The sequence below is a fragment of the Aphelocoma coerulescens genome, chromosome 5, assembly GCF_041296385.1.
Source record: "Aphelocoma coerulescens isolate FSJ_1873_10779 chromosome 5, UR_Acoe_1.0, whole genome shotgun sequence".
Taxonomy (NCBI): domain Eukaryota; kingdom Metazoa; phylum Chordata; class Aves; order Passeriformes; family Corvidae; genus Aphelocoma; species Aphelocoma coerulescens.
In genome coordinates this window covers 45077750-45090563 of record NC_091019.1, presented here as the reverse complement: position 1 = coordinate 45090563, position 12814 = coordinate 45077750, and the positions used below count along the sequence as shown (strand labels likewise).

At 45.6% G+C, this 12814-nt stretch overlaps 1 protein-coding gene across 8 annotated transcripts in view; it reads right to left on the bottom strand.

Moving 5' to 3' along the window:
- The window catches only part of ESRRB (estrogen related receptor beta), a 136696-nt gene that overhangs the window by 12749 nt on the left and 111133 nt on the right, over window positions 1–12814 (bottom strand). For 4 of the 8 annotated variants that reach the window (XM_069017941.1, XM_069017938.1, XM_069017939.1 and 1 more), the window contains 2 exons: window positions 3101–3211; window positions 2320–2481 (listed from right to left, as the gene is read on the bottom strand). In XM_069017941.1, the coding sequence (XP_068874042.1) occupies window positions 2320–2481; window positions 3101–3211 (273 nt within the window). Of the gene's footprint in view, window positions 1–2319; window positions 2482–3100; window positions 3212–9495; window positions 9548–9749; window positions 9886–12814 lie in introns of those variants that run through there. The other 4 variants (XM_069017944.1, XM_069017943.1, XM_069017942.1 and 1 more) reach the window with 4 other exon arrangements.

Genomic DNA, 12814 nt, shown 5'->3' with positions numbered 1-12814 from the left:
CTTTATTGTTGTCATAGGAAAGTGTGTTTAAGTTTTACCGATTTTATTTGCTGATTTTATTGTACTGTGGGGTAGAGGTTGGTATTGACACCTGGGATCCTTCAGGGTTGGTATGACTTTAATGTCACACCTTTCTTTACTAATTCCAGTGTGAGTACAAGGCAGGAATATGTGACTTTTTCTCCTTTCTCTATCCTTCTCTGACCAAGAGTTTATGCACACAGGAAGCAGTGTCATGTTTTGCTCAAAATCCCTGGAAGGCAGAAATACAGGGCACACATAATTTAGACACCTGGCAGGCTCCTGGCCCTGCCCTGCTCTGCCCCCTTGCTGCATAACTCAGTATGTTTCATACTTGTTGCAGAACTACAGAGTATTTTGTTCCATTATTATGAACTGTCTTTTATTATCTTTTTCTCTCAGTACTGCTCTCTTGTGTAACAATCCTTGAGCTCTCACCTGTGCACAGTCCTGTTATAAATACTGCTGCTGGTCTGAACTGTGCCAGGCTGATTATTCTGGCTGTTACTGTGTTGCAGGGCCTTTGATAGGAAAGGAAAATACACAGAGAAATTTGAGATGATGGCAGTTATGTCCTGATTTCAGAAAGGAGAGGAAGAGCCCCTTTCATAGTGCAGGAACAATCTCTACTATACTCCTGTTCTGGGATAGTATTGCCCGGCTGGAAAACTCTGTAGGAACTCAGCTCATCCCACAGCCACAAGATAGGGAACTACAGCAGGGCACTCTGTGTGAACAGAAATAGCCAAGGTTAGAGGGATGTACAACAGCACCTCACTGGACAGCCATAGCAGCTAATTGCATTGCATTAAAGCCATTCCTGTTAACACCCCAAGTACTGGGTTAGTAGAGCAATCCAGGCTGAGTTCTCTAATCACCACTGTAACCCCACTTGTGATGAATCAGCCCCAGATGGATTCCAGCCCTAGTGATGGGTATAATCCCTGCAGATATGGCAGATCTCATGTAAGAAGGGCACCACCAAGATTAACCTCTTCTCAGAAATACCATCCTGAAAAAGTTTCTTCGGACTTCAGAGTCCCATCTCATAACAACCCATATTCCATATAGCCCAGAAAACCATTAACTCTTGGGTCCCAGGAGAAATACTCTCTGGAAAAAGGGAAGCAGCTACCAAAAAGCCAAAAGAGGAGCAACAGAAAGAAACAAAATACATGGGAAAACTAAACTGTCTGATCACTCATGTTAAGATGCTTCATCAAACAATGAAGAACTTAAAGCCAAGAAGCAAAACAAAACAACACAGACCCATGCAGTGAAAGAAATAGACAGCATGCAATAAATCCTGTGATCCTGTATCAGAGCCTCATATATTCTCCTGACACAAGGAAAGGGGACAGAAGGCAGGAGGTAGCTGAAGTGAGCTGTTTATAGCTTTAGTGAGCTGTTCGTAGTGAATGTCTGAAGCAATCGTTGGAAAGCAGCCTTGTAAACCCCAAGGATATCCCCTAAGTTCCCTGGCTAGCCTTCTCCACACACAAATCCAACCTATCTGTTTCTGGGTTGGAGAGAGACTAGAGGGAGTGGAACATTTTCCTTTCCCAGTCCAAATCTGGGAAGAACCCGGAACTCAACACTGAGGGCCATATCTGTTCCTTCAGCCTCGGTCCACCCTACCTGCAGGTGTGGAAGACTTGTTATGTCACTCAATCACACAGGCACACACTGCATAGTCTGTGAGCCTTCCAAGGCCAGTTACACTGCCAATAAGTTGTCCTCCAAAGAAGCCTTGAGATTCACTGGCTATAGCATGTCATCTATTGCAATGGGATTTGTTCTGTGACAAATCCATTATGACAAGCTTTCCTGAGTCTGGACAAGAATGCCCACTACTGAGAGGGTGTGTATCTGCCTTGTTATTATCACTATAGTCCAGTCACTGCCATAATATTTATTCATCTATAAACACAACAGACCTAGGTCATGTTGATGTAGTGCAAAATCACAAAAGTTCACCGTACTATCCCTAAGGCTGTTTCCAAATGCTTTCACTGGGGCACTCAATGCTGGGTATGACAGAAAACTTCATTGGATCATATCAAAGCCTTCTGCGTAATCCCAGGGCACACACACGTACAGTGATCAATTTATGCACCTCCATCATAGGTTGCATTGGAGTTTGTTACCAATGAGTCCATCACTAGCAGTTTTTTGTAACAGTACTTTCCTCCCATCACTATAGGAAAAATCCTGGTTGAGGCCAAAACTGATAAGCACAGAGATAAAAAATAGCTCCCTTTGCTGTTCATGCTTACACCCTTGTCATTCCCCATTTACCTGGGATGTGCTTTGCCCAGCCAATGATCACCACCAGTTCCCTGTCTGCCAGGTCACAGAGGGTTGTCAGGGCTTTGATGTCACTCTCCGGCATGGTTGGATCAGGCATGGCATAAATCTTCTCTGGCTCAGCCACCAGCAAGTGGGAGACGATCTTAGTCACTGCACATTTCAAAGGAGAAGTTGTTGTATCTCTCGTGACATAAGGTGAACCTCCTGGGATAAGACATGACTACAGAGCCCCTAGGACCTCAGGAATGGTTTTGGTCACAACAGAAAACCACACTGCAGCTACACAAGCTGTAGTGATCTGCCTATGCCAAACCAGCTCTGCACAGGGATGACAAAAGCAGGAAGCTGCTGTAATGTTGTCAGTCATTGTCTCAGGTAGGTCCAGTGAGGGGAGAAGGAGGTATAAGCAATCAGTTGGTGGGATGTGGAAAAGTTTAAAGAGCTATGGGTAGTACTGAAGAGAGAAATCAGCATGGGACTGGTTTTGTTAACATGGCTTGGGTAAAGGAAAAGATCAGAATATCACTAAATGGATTTACATAATCTCCTAGGAAAGGTGTGGTATTTAACCCTAGGTACAATGAATACAGAACCTGAGCTGTACCTAGGCCTGTCTAATCTACCTCTATGCTATGATCATAAGAAAAAATTCTAGTGCTGTTGTCTGATACAGGAATTGGAAGTGACAACTGCTCTGTACCTTTTGGGAGACCAGTGAAAAGAAATATAGTGGCAGCTCCAAGAACCATGTTTCAAGACCAATACGTACATGGCTTTTTAGCTGGGGGAGGGATCTGTAAGCTCAGATAAGTGCTGCTCTCAGAATCCAGTCTCCTTTTGTATTTCTGACGACCTCCACGGACTCGATCCAGACGAACACCTGCAGGTAAAACCAAAAAAGTCCTCGTCACTCCTTAGTGCCTTATGGAACCTTGACATGCAAATACTGAAATTTGCTAAGTAAGATGTTCCCCCTACTCCAGGGAGCTTCCTTCTCCCAAACACTTGAGATCTCAGCTGAACCCATCAATCTCAATACCAACTACACTGCCTCCAGCTCTAAGCATGCTGCTCTGAGCTTTGCTTTTATTCAAAACATTAATGAAGACAGAAATTAACCCATTCAGACTCCTGAATCACTATCAATCTGATGGGAAAATGAAAAGCTCCAGACCTCAATGCCCTCTACATGATCCTGCTTTTAAAAAGAAAGACTTTAAATGTCAATCAAGACTGCAGTTATAACAATAAGCTTTTAGATTGTTCTTAAAAATGAGAAGTTAAATGTTCTGTGACCTCTCACTGTTTATATTTGAAAAAAGTGACCTATAGCAAACAGCTAATGAACTATGAATTCAACAGAGATGTTTCAGCCTTGATCAAGTAAGGCAACTGTAATAAAAGTAGAATCCAAATAAATAGAAACAACCTTGACTACAATGAAGCAATGATAAAGACGAAGTAGGGAAACACTGAAGAATTTGTTGCAACTCTTTCAAAATACAGTGAATCAGACTGGAAACTGCACTCTGAAAACAATTCCCAGGGACTGGGAAGTACCAGTGATTGTCACCATGCAAAATACCACAGCAGCATCAATAGACCAGGAGCAACAACTAAATTGTGCTATTAGTAAAAAATACAATGTTAAAAAGAAACTGTGAAAAAACCCCATAGATATTTGTGCAGTTGTCTGTTATTTCTGACCAGCCATATAGTCTCTCATAATCAGTCTGTGAAATTGGGGTAACTCTCTTGCTGGGAGAAACAGCTTTGGAAAAAAAAAAAATCTTTCAAGGTAAATGTAGGAGCATTTGATTAGAATAAAATTTTGAATTTACACTATACAGGTACTTCCTTAGAAACACACAGGAGTTTATCTAGTCTGATAATGGGAACCAATTATGTGATACACTTACTAATCACATTAAGTCATTAATATTTTGCAATCATACCACTACATAAACATGAACAACTAAAAGCAAACACTCCACATCAGTTTGAAGTGACACTTTTTGAACAACTTGTACACCTGAAAAAACCTGCAGTCTGCTGGCAAATATTCTACCCTAGAAGGAGGCACGTCTGTCACACTGCATTTCAATGCTGGGTTTGCTTACTTTGTCAGGGAAAAGAGAAAGCTTTTACTGTAATGCTCACACCAGCCACACCTGCACCACCTGAAACCACAACTTGCAACAACATCTAGATCCCGATACTCTTCGTGGCTAGAGCACCAAAACAATTTGACTGACAGACACTGTCAAATGCCGGCCCCCTAAGCAGAAAGCATACCAGGCCAACAACACTCAGTCTGGCAGCAGTATCTCCCTCCGAGCAGGAGAAGCAGGAATGAGAAGGCATGGAGCTCTGCAGAGCAAGGGAACTGCTGCTCTGGGTGGCTGCTATAGCAGGACAGCAGATGTTAAAGATGGAGAGAAAGGTATGAAGCTGATATAGGTGAACTCAGGTCACACTGAATAATTTCTTTCCCCTGCTCCATTTTCTATTTCTGACTCTGTATGAAGAATTCACTGACATCCCTAAACGTAAGTACCACCTTTCTCTTCCATTACATGGTATTGTTTCTGAAAATGACGCCAATTGCTTCTTTTACCTCCATTTCCAGTGGCAGGTAGCCTTTGGGCAAGACTCCTTCCTGGGAGCCCAAACATGCTCCAGAGAGCAATTTCAAACAGGACAGCCAGGGAATCCCAAAACTGAGGTTATCTAGGGAGATACCTGAGGAGCAGCAGTAATAAAGTCCTGGATGAAGCAGGAAATTTTCATTTTCATCCATTATTTCTTTCCCTCAATAAATGTGCCCTGGTTTCTTAAGAAAGAAGACCTTTATTCCATGCTTTGCTGAATGAATGACACCTACCTATAAGCCAGGAGAGAAGGGAGAGACACAAATTTCTGGAACTGCCAGTAAACCAAACAACCAGGTATGAAAATTAAAAGGGTCAGGAATACACTGTTGAAAGATTGTAGAGGAGTCCAGAACAGGCTGCCAAGACTTCAGGACTGAATCACACTTTCCTAGAACCCTCCCAGAAAAGGGTCATAGGTGAGTGCATTCCCTCACACCAGTGGTCAGGGGGAAGGAGGGAGGGAAGGAGATGCCATTCTCGGCCAGCAGAAACCAACACACAACTCTCCAGGATGCTTTTGCTGTGAAGTTTGCTAAGCAGCGGGGAGGGGGAACTAGGAGGAGTAGGGAGGAAATGGAGGAAGGAGCCTCCCAAGGAGAAGAATGCCATCCTCCAGTGCTTGGCAGAGGGATAGCTGCACAAGTTGCAGCAGTATTAGGGACCCTCAATCAGATTATAAGGACACAAGGGACTTAAGTGCATTAAAAAAAGATAAGGAAGACGCAGAGAGATTTACCCTCCATCCCTCCTTCCCTCACTGAGCAGATAGAGGTCTGTTTGCCCAAGGACTTCAGCTTGTTAATTTTGAACAACTGTTTGTCCTCCTCTTGTTCCCCCTCCTGTGCGACACTCCTTGAGGCAAATGTTTTCAATCAGCACTTGCAGAGCCACAATTCTACCCTGTCATCACTGCTCCAGCCACAGAACTGGTGAACAGGCTGAGCCCCACACAGCACATCCCAGCACATCCCAGCTCCAGCTGCTGAGTGCAACAACCCACAGGTACTACAGTAAACAAAAGCATTTCAACCCCCGAGTCCCTGACTGTGACACTCCAGACATAAGCATCATGGTAAAATCCTGTTCTTAAAGATCTGACAGCCTAATGTGTCATGTCTAGATGGAAGGAAAGGGCACGGCCAAAAATCAGTACCTGTGCTATTTAGGTACTCAGGTTAATGCCTGCTGCTCTGCTTGATTTCCTCTATGGTTGATTTTAAGACAGGCAGGCTGGTTACAGTGCAGCTCTGAGAGGGACACTAAAGGACAGACATTAAAATGGAGTGGGGAGGTGTGGTGGGTGAGCTCAGAGAAGCAGCATGAAGGAAAACACTGAACAAAGAAGAAATGGAGGGGGATGTAAACTGGGATATGAATGGAAGTGAGAGAGTGTAAGGAGAAGGGAGACAGAAGAGAGAGGGCTGGAGCAAAGCTGAATGGCACATATACTGTAATTGCAAGGGCAGGTTTCACACCACATGTGCAGCCACCTGAGCGTTAACCAAGGTGCAGCAGCCACGTATGAGATGCCGCTGGCCCATATGAAGACTTGCATAGGATTTGGTACTGCAGCCTCATAACAAGACAGCAGCAAAACAAAGCTGTTGCCTTCCAGCTCCTGCACAAACCCTATTCTCACATGACTCACAAGTGGCCAGTTTAAAGGAGAGAAGGCACTCATTCTACAAAAATGTTACCACCACAGGCACTCCTGGACCCTGCTTTGTGTCAGCAAAGAGGTGAGATGCAACAGTATAGGGCAGAGTTTGGAAAGCACCATCCCTTGATAACTTATCTTGCTGGCAGTTCCTTCAAATGAAGGCTATCTATTCTGGAAACATCCCCTCTCTTCCCACTCCCCTGTATTGCCAGAAAGTGCTGCTGTTCATTGAATTTTGTTACCTTTTGAGAGACCCTGCATAAAAGTCCTGGCACCTCATCTGACCTAGCTATGGAGCTGACCCTGGTGTACGCCACAGGGATTGAGTTGCAGCTCCCTGGCAGCTCGTTCTCAGCTCCCCTGCCTGCCCAAGCTCCTCTGACCTCGCAGGGAAGAGGGCAGGGCCAGGACTTGTGCAGGACTTCTCGGCTCAGCACCCTGCCTGGGGCAGGGATGTCAGTTTTCTAAGTGTCCTGTGGGTGCCACTCGTGTTCCAAGCACTCTTGCAGAGAGGTCTGTGCCAGCACCAAGCCTCTGCAGTGGGAGAGCTGATCTGCTGATCGTTCAAGCTCCCTGCATTTCTCTGACATGCCCCTTGGAGAGATGTCTGCCCGACAACTTTGGGATCAGATGTCCCCTTACCGACTTGATAACATCAGGCCTTGGGGTTTTTTTCTTAATGGAAGTAAAATAATTCCAGCTTTTTTTAAAAGCTGGACCCAGGCCGAGACTGTCGGAAGTAAAAATAGCCGAGTATGCAGAGGCGACAGCACACAGAGTCAGGTTTAGTTTCTCTTTTATTTTCTGGGGACTAAAAATACTCTTAAAAGCTCTGTGAAGCTAAGCCCTGGCCAGTGGGAAATGCAGTCAAGGCCCAATATCAGCTGTCGTGTCAAATTACCAGCCTCACCTCACTTTCCATCGAGTCCTATCACATGCCCATGGATTGATAGGAACAGAAAGATCTATCTTGCCAAAAGAGCTAAGGAAGGAGCCAAGCTACAGGGTTTGCATGGTACAATATGTGTCTAAACCAAGAAGGACACAACCAAAGGGAACACAGGGTAAGCACTGGCAAGGAAGCAGTGGCAAAAGGGCTGCTTTGCTGAGCTTCCCTGATACACTAGCCAGGTCCCGTGTCCACTGCCCATCTAATCCTTGAGCTGCAGTTTCCACACCAATACAGCCTGCTTGCTCTCCCAGGGTCTGAGCTGGGGTGGTGCTCTGTAGCTAGCAGAGATGCACCTGTCCCCAGGAGCTGCAGTCCAAGTACATGGGTTGGTACTGGCCAAGGAAGCTGGAACGTATAGGCTAAGAGCAGAGAAGAAAGGAAGGGAGAAGGGTTGTATCCAAAGTGTCTCCTACAAAATTTCCCTCTTCCTTTATGCTCTGAACTTCAGGAGAGACAACAGCATGTGGCAATGGGATGAGTGAGCCAGGAGGAAGCCTATCAAGGAAACAGAGAACAGAGATGACCATAAAAGTCAAGCCTGCCAAGATGGAGAAAGAAATAGACTGTAGGGAAAAGCATCTCTGCCTGACAGGAATGGAGAGGCTGCAAACTGACTAGGCTCTCTTTTGTTACTCAGATTCCAGCTTGGCAATGAGAAAAGATCCCTGTATACTATTAGGCTCAAACACTGTGGCAAAAGGAGGCCAGTCCCTAGAAAGTCTTCTGGTAGGTAACTGATGCGATAACCCAGCTCACCTGAAATACAGGAAAGCAACCTGAGGGTCACAAATCAGCACAGCCAGAAGAACCCAGCAACTAGGCTGGTGCAGGTAAACAAGCCTGGAAATTATACTTGGAAAGAGAGGGTGGGAAACTATCCTGGGGATGAGGGGCACTGGAGATGAAAATCCATCTCCTCTGTTACAAGAGCTTACAGAGAGATTAGATCAGTTCAATTAGGATGCTGCAGCCTCTTCCACCTTTTATGTTTTCAGGGTTATGTTAGTCAAGTAGGAAAGTTTCTTCGCTGTTGGGCTGACTGAAGAGTCCCTGGACCCAGAGAGACAGGTTAGCCCTGTGATACCTGATGATACCTGCTCCCAGAGGCTTTCACATGCCTTGGAGCAGTGACACAAGGTGTCAGCTCCTCACACATGGAAACACAAGCAGCACATCCCAGATAGTTGGTCCAAAGCATACAGAGCCAGGTGAAACCCACACAGCTTGCAAACCAGTGCTTCTCCTCTGCCAATGCCAGCTGCATGGCTGCCAGCTCTGCAGGGCTGTCTGCAGCACTAGCCACTGCTGTCTCTCAAATGTGCATCTTTGTTCGCATGCAGAGCCCCTCTCACTTTGCTCCTCCAGTCACTCTGGAAACTCAGGAATTAACAAGGGCTTCAAGAGCAAATGGGAATGAAGTACCTTGCTCTCTGCAGCAACTCTCTGTAATAAGCCCCACACCCACACATTCACCCTGTGTCCATGGTCCATGCAAATGTTCTCCTTTGACTGCTTCCCCTCCCAGCCCTCCAAACAGTCTTAAGCAGGCCAGCAGCTCTATTGGTTATGTCACCCATGGCCACAACGCCTGCCCAGCAGCAGGCTGAGAGGCACTGTGTGAAAGGAACAGATGCAGGCACATGCCTGCTAGGAAAAGACCAAGGTTGCCGTTCACAACAGGACCTAAAAAATGATAAAGCCTCAGCCCCACTGACTTTCCAAGAGGTGGAACTCAGAAACAAAGCAATGTTTGCTGCCTAGAGGAACCTGCAGCCCTAGGTGTGATTTAACTCACCTTACTTTAGACTTTGATAGCTCCCTTCTCTCCATCTGGGCTCCCTTGACAGGCAACAGAGAAAAAGGCACCTCCACATTCAGCTCACTGGCCAGACACTTACCTGAGGAGGCATCATGACAGATGCTTCTCTTCACTCACTACCAAGAGAAACCCTGCAGGGTCAAACCAATGCTTTCTTTAGTCCAGTTTTCTGTCTCAGTGTGTTTAGGTGGAGCAGATGTTGGAACAGGTAGAGAAGAATAAGCATAGATCAACAATTTTTTATATGTGACAGAACAGAGAAGCCCCCACCACTACATGGAGAGAGGTCTACTTATGATAAGAGATCCACAGAGGTGGGGGAGTTAGACCCACCACACAGCAAGCTCTGCTTTGGCCAGCCTCTTACAGCAGCTCTTCTCGAGCCTTGAAGCATCTCCTCAAGTCCTCACATCACCAGGGGCTTTTCTAATGCTAAGAAATACTGTCCACTTCTTATTGAATTCTTAAATTGGAACAGCTGTGCCAGGAAGTGTGGTGATCTGTTTACTCACTGCTTTTCTGATCCCACATTGTTCCCCGCCCCCATTCCTTGCCCTAGCCCTGGCCACTCCCTTGGGCTCTCCCTATCGGTTCCTGTACCCCAACTCCGCCCATGTACCGCCCCTGAGCCCCTGACAAAACCCCCTGCGCCCAGATCATGAGGTCTCTCTGCCTCTGAGGGTCACCAGGACAAGATGTGATTAAAAGTCTTCTTAAACCCTCATGGGAGACCTTTCTCTGCCTCCTTTGCCATCACTGCTTGTAGCGCTGACAGCTGCCGGAGCAAAACTGCGGAGCCGTCCCAAATGGACTACGGGAGGGCGATAATGGTCACACTGCCCTAAACAGCTCCGCTGAGCTCTCAGGGAAAGCTGCAGCTTGCTAACCTAAATCTGGCATTGCGACAAGGAAGTAAAGACCCTCGCAGGATACCCTGCAGGTCAAGGGCTGGCAGCATCTTCAAAGGTGTGTCAGGGAATGGGACTGAGAATCTCGGCAGAGCTGAGTCACTGCTACACACAGGTTATCAGAGGCACATGCCTGAAGTTACTACTGTAGAGCAGTGGGGCATATATTCGATCCCATCCCTTGCTTACCTTGAAGAATCTTACCTGCTGTGTTGTCAGAACTGCCTAACAGCTTCTAGGACAACAGCTGGGTTCTAAAAATCCCAGGATGGTTGTTGCAGTTTTTATCTGCTTCCTCTTTTCTGTATGTGTTATAAGAGCACTAGGCAGAGTTTTGGTGACAGAATACACAAAGTATTTATTATAAATCTGAACCCACCTACATGTATATCTATGGAGCCTGGACTTCATGTTTGAAAGAATGGAGATCTAGTTAGGCGTGGTACAAACCACAAAATTCAAAATGAATGAGAGGAACCAAATTAAACAGATTCATAATCTATTAGATAAGGGAGAAGGTATAGGGATGGTCCTAGATGTGCAATTCTTATGTCCAGAAAACAGATACCAAATGCCCTCAGCCCAATGTGCAATTTGTGGACAGTCCATCTGCTGGAAGCCTCCTCTTTGGAGAATTACCATCAACCTGCCAGAGGCAGCACATGCTCTCTGTCACAACTCAGCTCCAGCCACATTGCAAATGTTGAATTTATGCCTTGGAAAATAGTTGGGTGTGGAAGATAGAGTCATCAAGATGCCACTCACTGCTCCTAGGGATCCTGTTTCAAAGGACAGGGGGATTGCCTGCTGTTTTTAAGCACAAGGATATTTTAGAGAAAGAAAAACCATTTTTTCATTCTCTTTTTTTCATTTGGATACCTCCAATAGTGATATTTCTGGCAGTGGCTGGAGGCAGAATACTCTATAAATACAAAGCCATTAAATTGCACACAGCAGCAACCTGATCGGGGCTACCTTTTAATTTCCTGACATGAGCTGGCCACTAACCCAATTACCCGGGGTCCCCGGAGGAGCCCTCATCCTTCCCAGGAAGCACAAAGCAAGAACCTAAGCATATTGCAGGGATGTCAGCTGAGCTTTCACTGAAATCAAATATCTTTTTGAGAACACATGGTCTGGAAGCAGGGATGGGGGCAGGAGGGAGAGGCTGCTGGAAACACTTTGCTCCATTGACAGATTCTTGTGCTTGAAGACAGAAACACCCTCCATTTGGTTACGCTGCTGAAAAGGAGCTCTGCCGTTGATTCAGTTATCTGGATTTTAGTAGAGGATGAAGGCAAAGGTTTAAGTGGAAGTGGTTTGAAATCACCAATGCTTGGAATCCCTTGCTCAGATACTAGATGACTGCATCAAATTTACAACATCACACAGCCAAGTCTGTCCAGGATGACAGATTTGATTCCTTGTGAAAAATTTACAACATCAGCAGCTGGTAAAGGAAACTGAAGAGTTAGGGATAAACACCAGGGCAATTCCACTGAGTACGGGGTTTCCTAATCAGCCAGGGTCTTGAAGAGGAGATGGATTCAAGAGATAGCTGCTTCTGAAGTTTGGAGATTACAGTCTCACCATCTTGGAAGTGGGGATCACCTCCAGCATTCACAGAGATGCTGTGAATGTGTCACCTAGGTAACACAAGGGTTACCAGGTTATTGCAAGTTTCTAGGAGGCACGGTATTCCCAAAGACACCAGGGTGAGGAAGGAAAGGAGAACAATTAACTGGAAGATGAGCTGAATAAGCTTTGTGGCTCTCTTCTGTAGACATCTCTTGCCTCTTGCATTGCCTAGTGCTGCAGTGTCAGTATCCACACATTCCAGCAAACTTTACATGAGAAATAGTATTAGACAGATAGGAGTCCAAGAACTTGAGAGATTTGTAGTAAAGAATTTGGGTTTTCTGATGAATTTTAATATGTTCTCTAGCATTTCTTATTGAAATTCATTAGGACCAAAGGAACAAAGCCCAGGAAAGGAATGGTTGTACCTGGGCTTACTACAGCAAAACAGATACAGTTTTCGGAAGAAAGAGAGTCATGTAGATAAGATAAATCACAGGTCTTTACTGCAGAATTGCCTAACTTCTCTCTTGCTGTTAAAAAGCCTCCCTTGTCTGCATCCAGATCAAGACTATGTTCTTCTACCTTCCTTCCTTGCATTTGTAGACCTCACCCTCACCACACAAGGGTGATTCCCCTGAGGACAACTTACCTTCAAAGACATTGAGAGTGGGGTAAAACACCTCATACAGGACAGGTTTCCTATCCCAGGAATCCCCACTCCTGCTTTTAGCACATGCAGTGCATGTACTCCTGGGAACTCCTACCTTCTACTTTCTGAAATAAGGTATACCTGGTCTATCATAGGACACATACCCAGGGTCCTTTCAGTCTTTGCCCTCTTTCTTGGAAGCCAACCAGTGATGTCTGCAAGAAACTGGGCAGAAGCCACTCATACATCTCAGGAAGTTG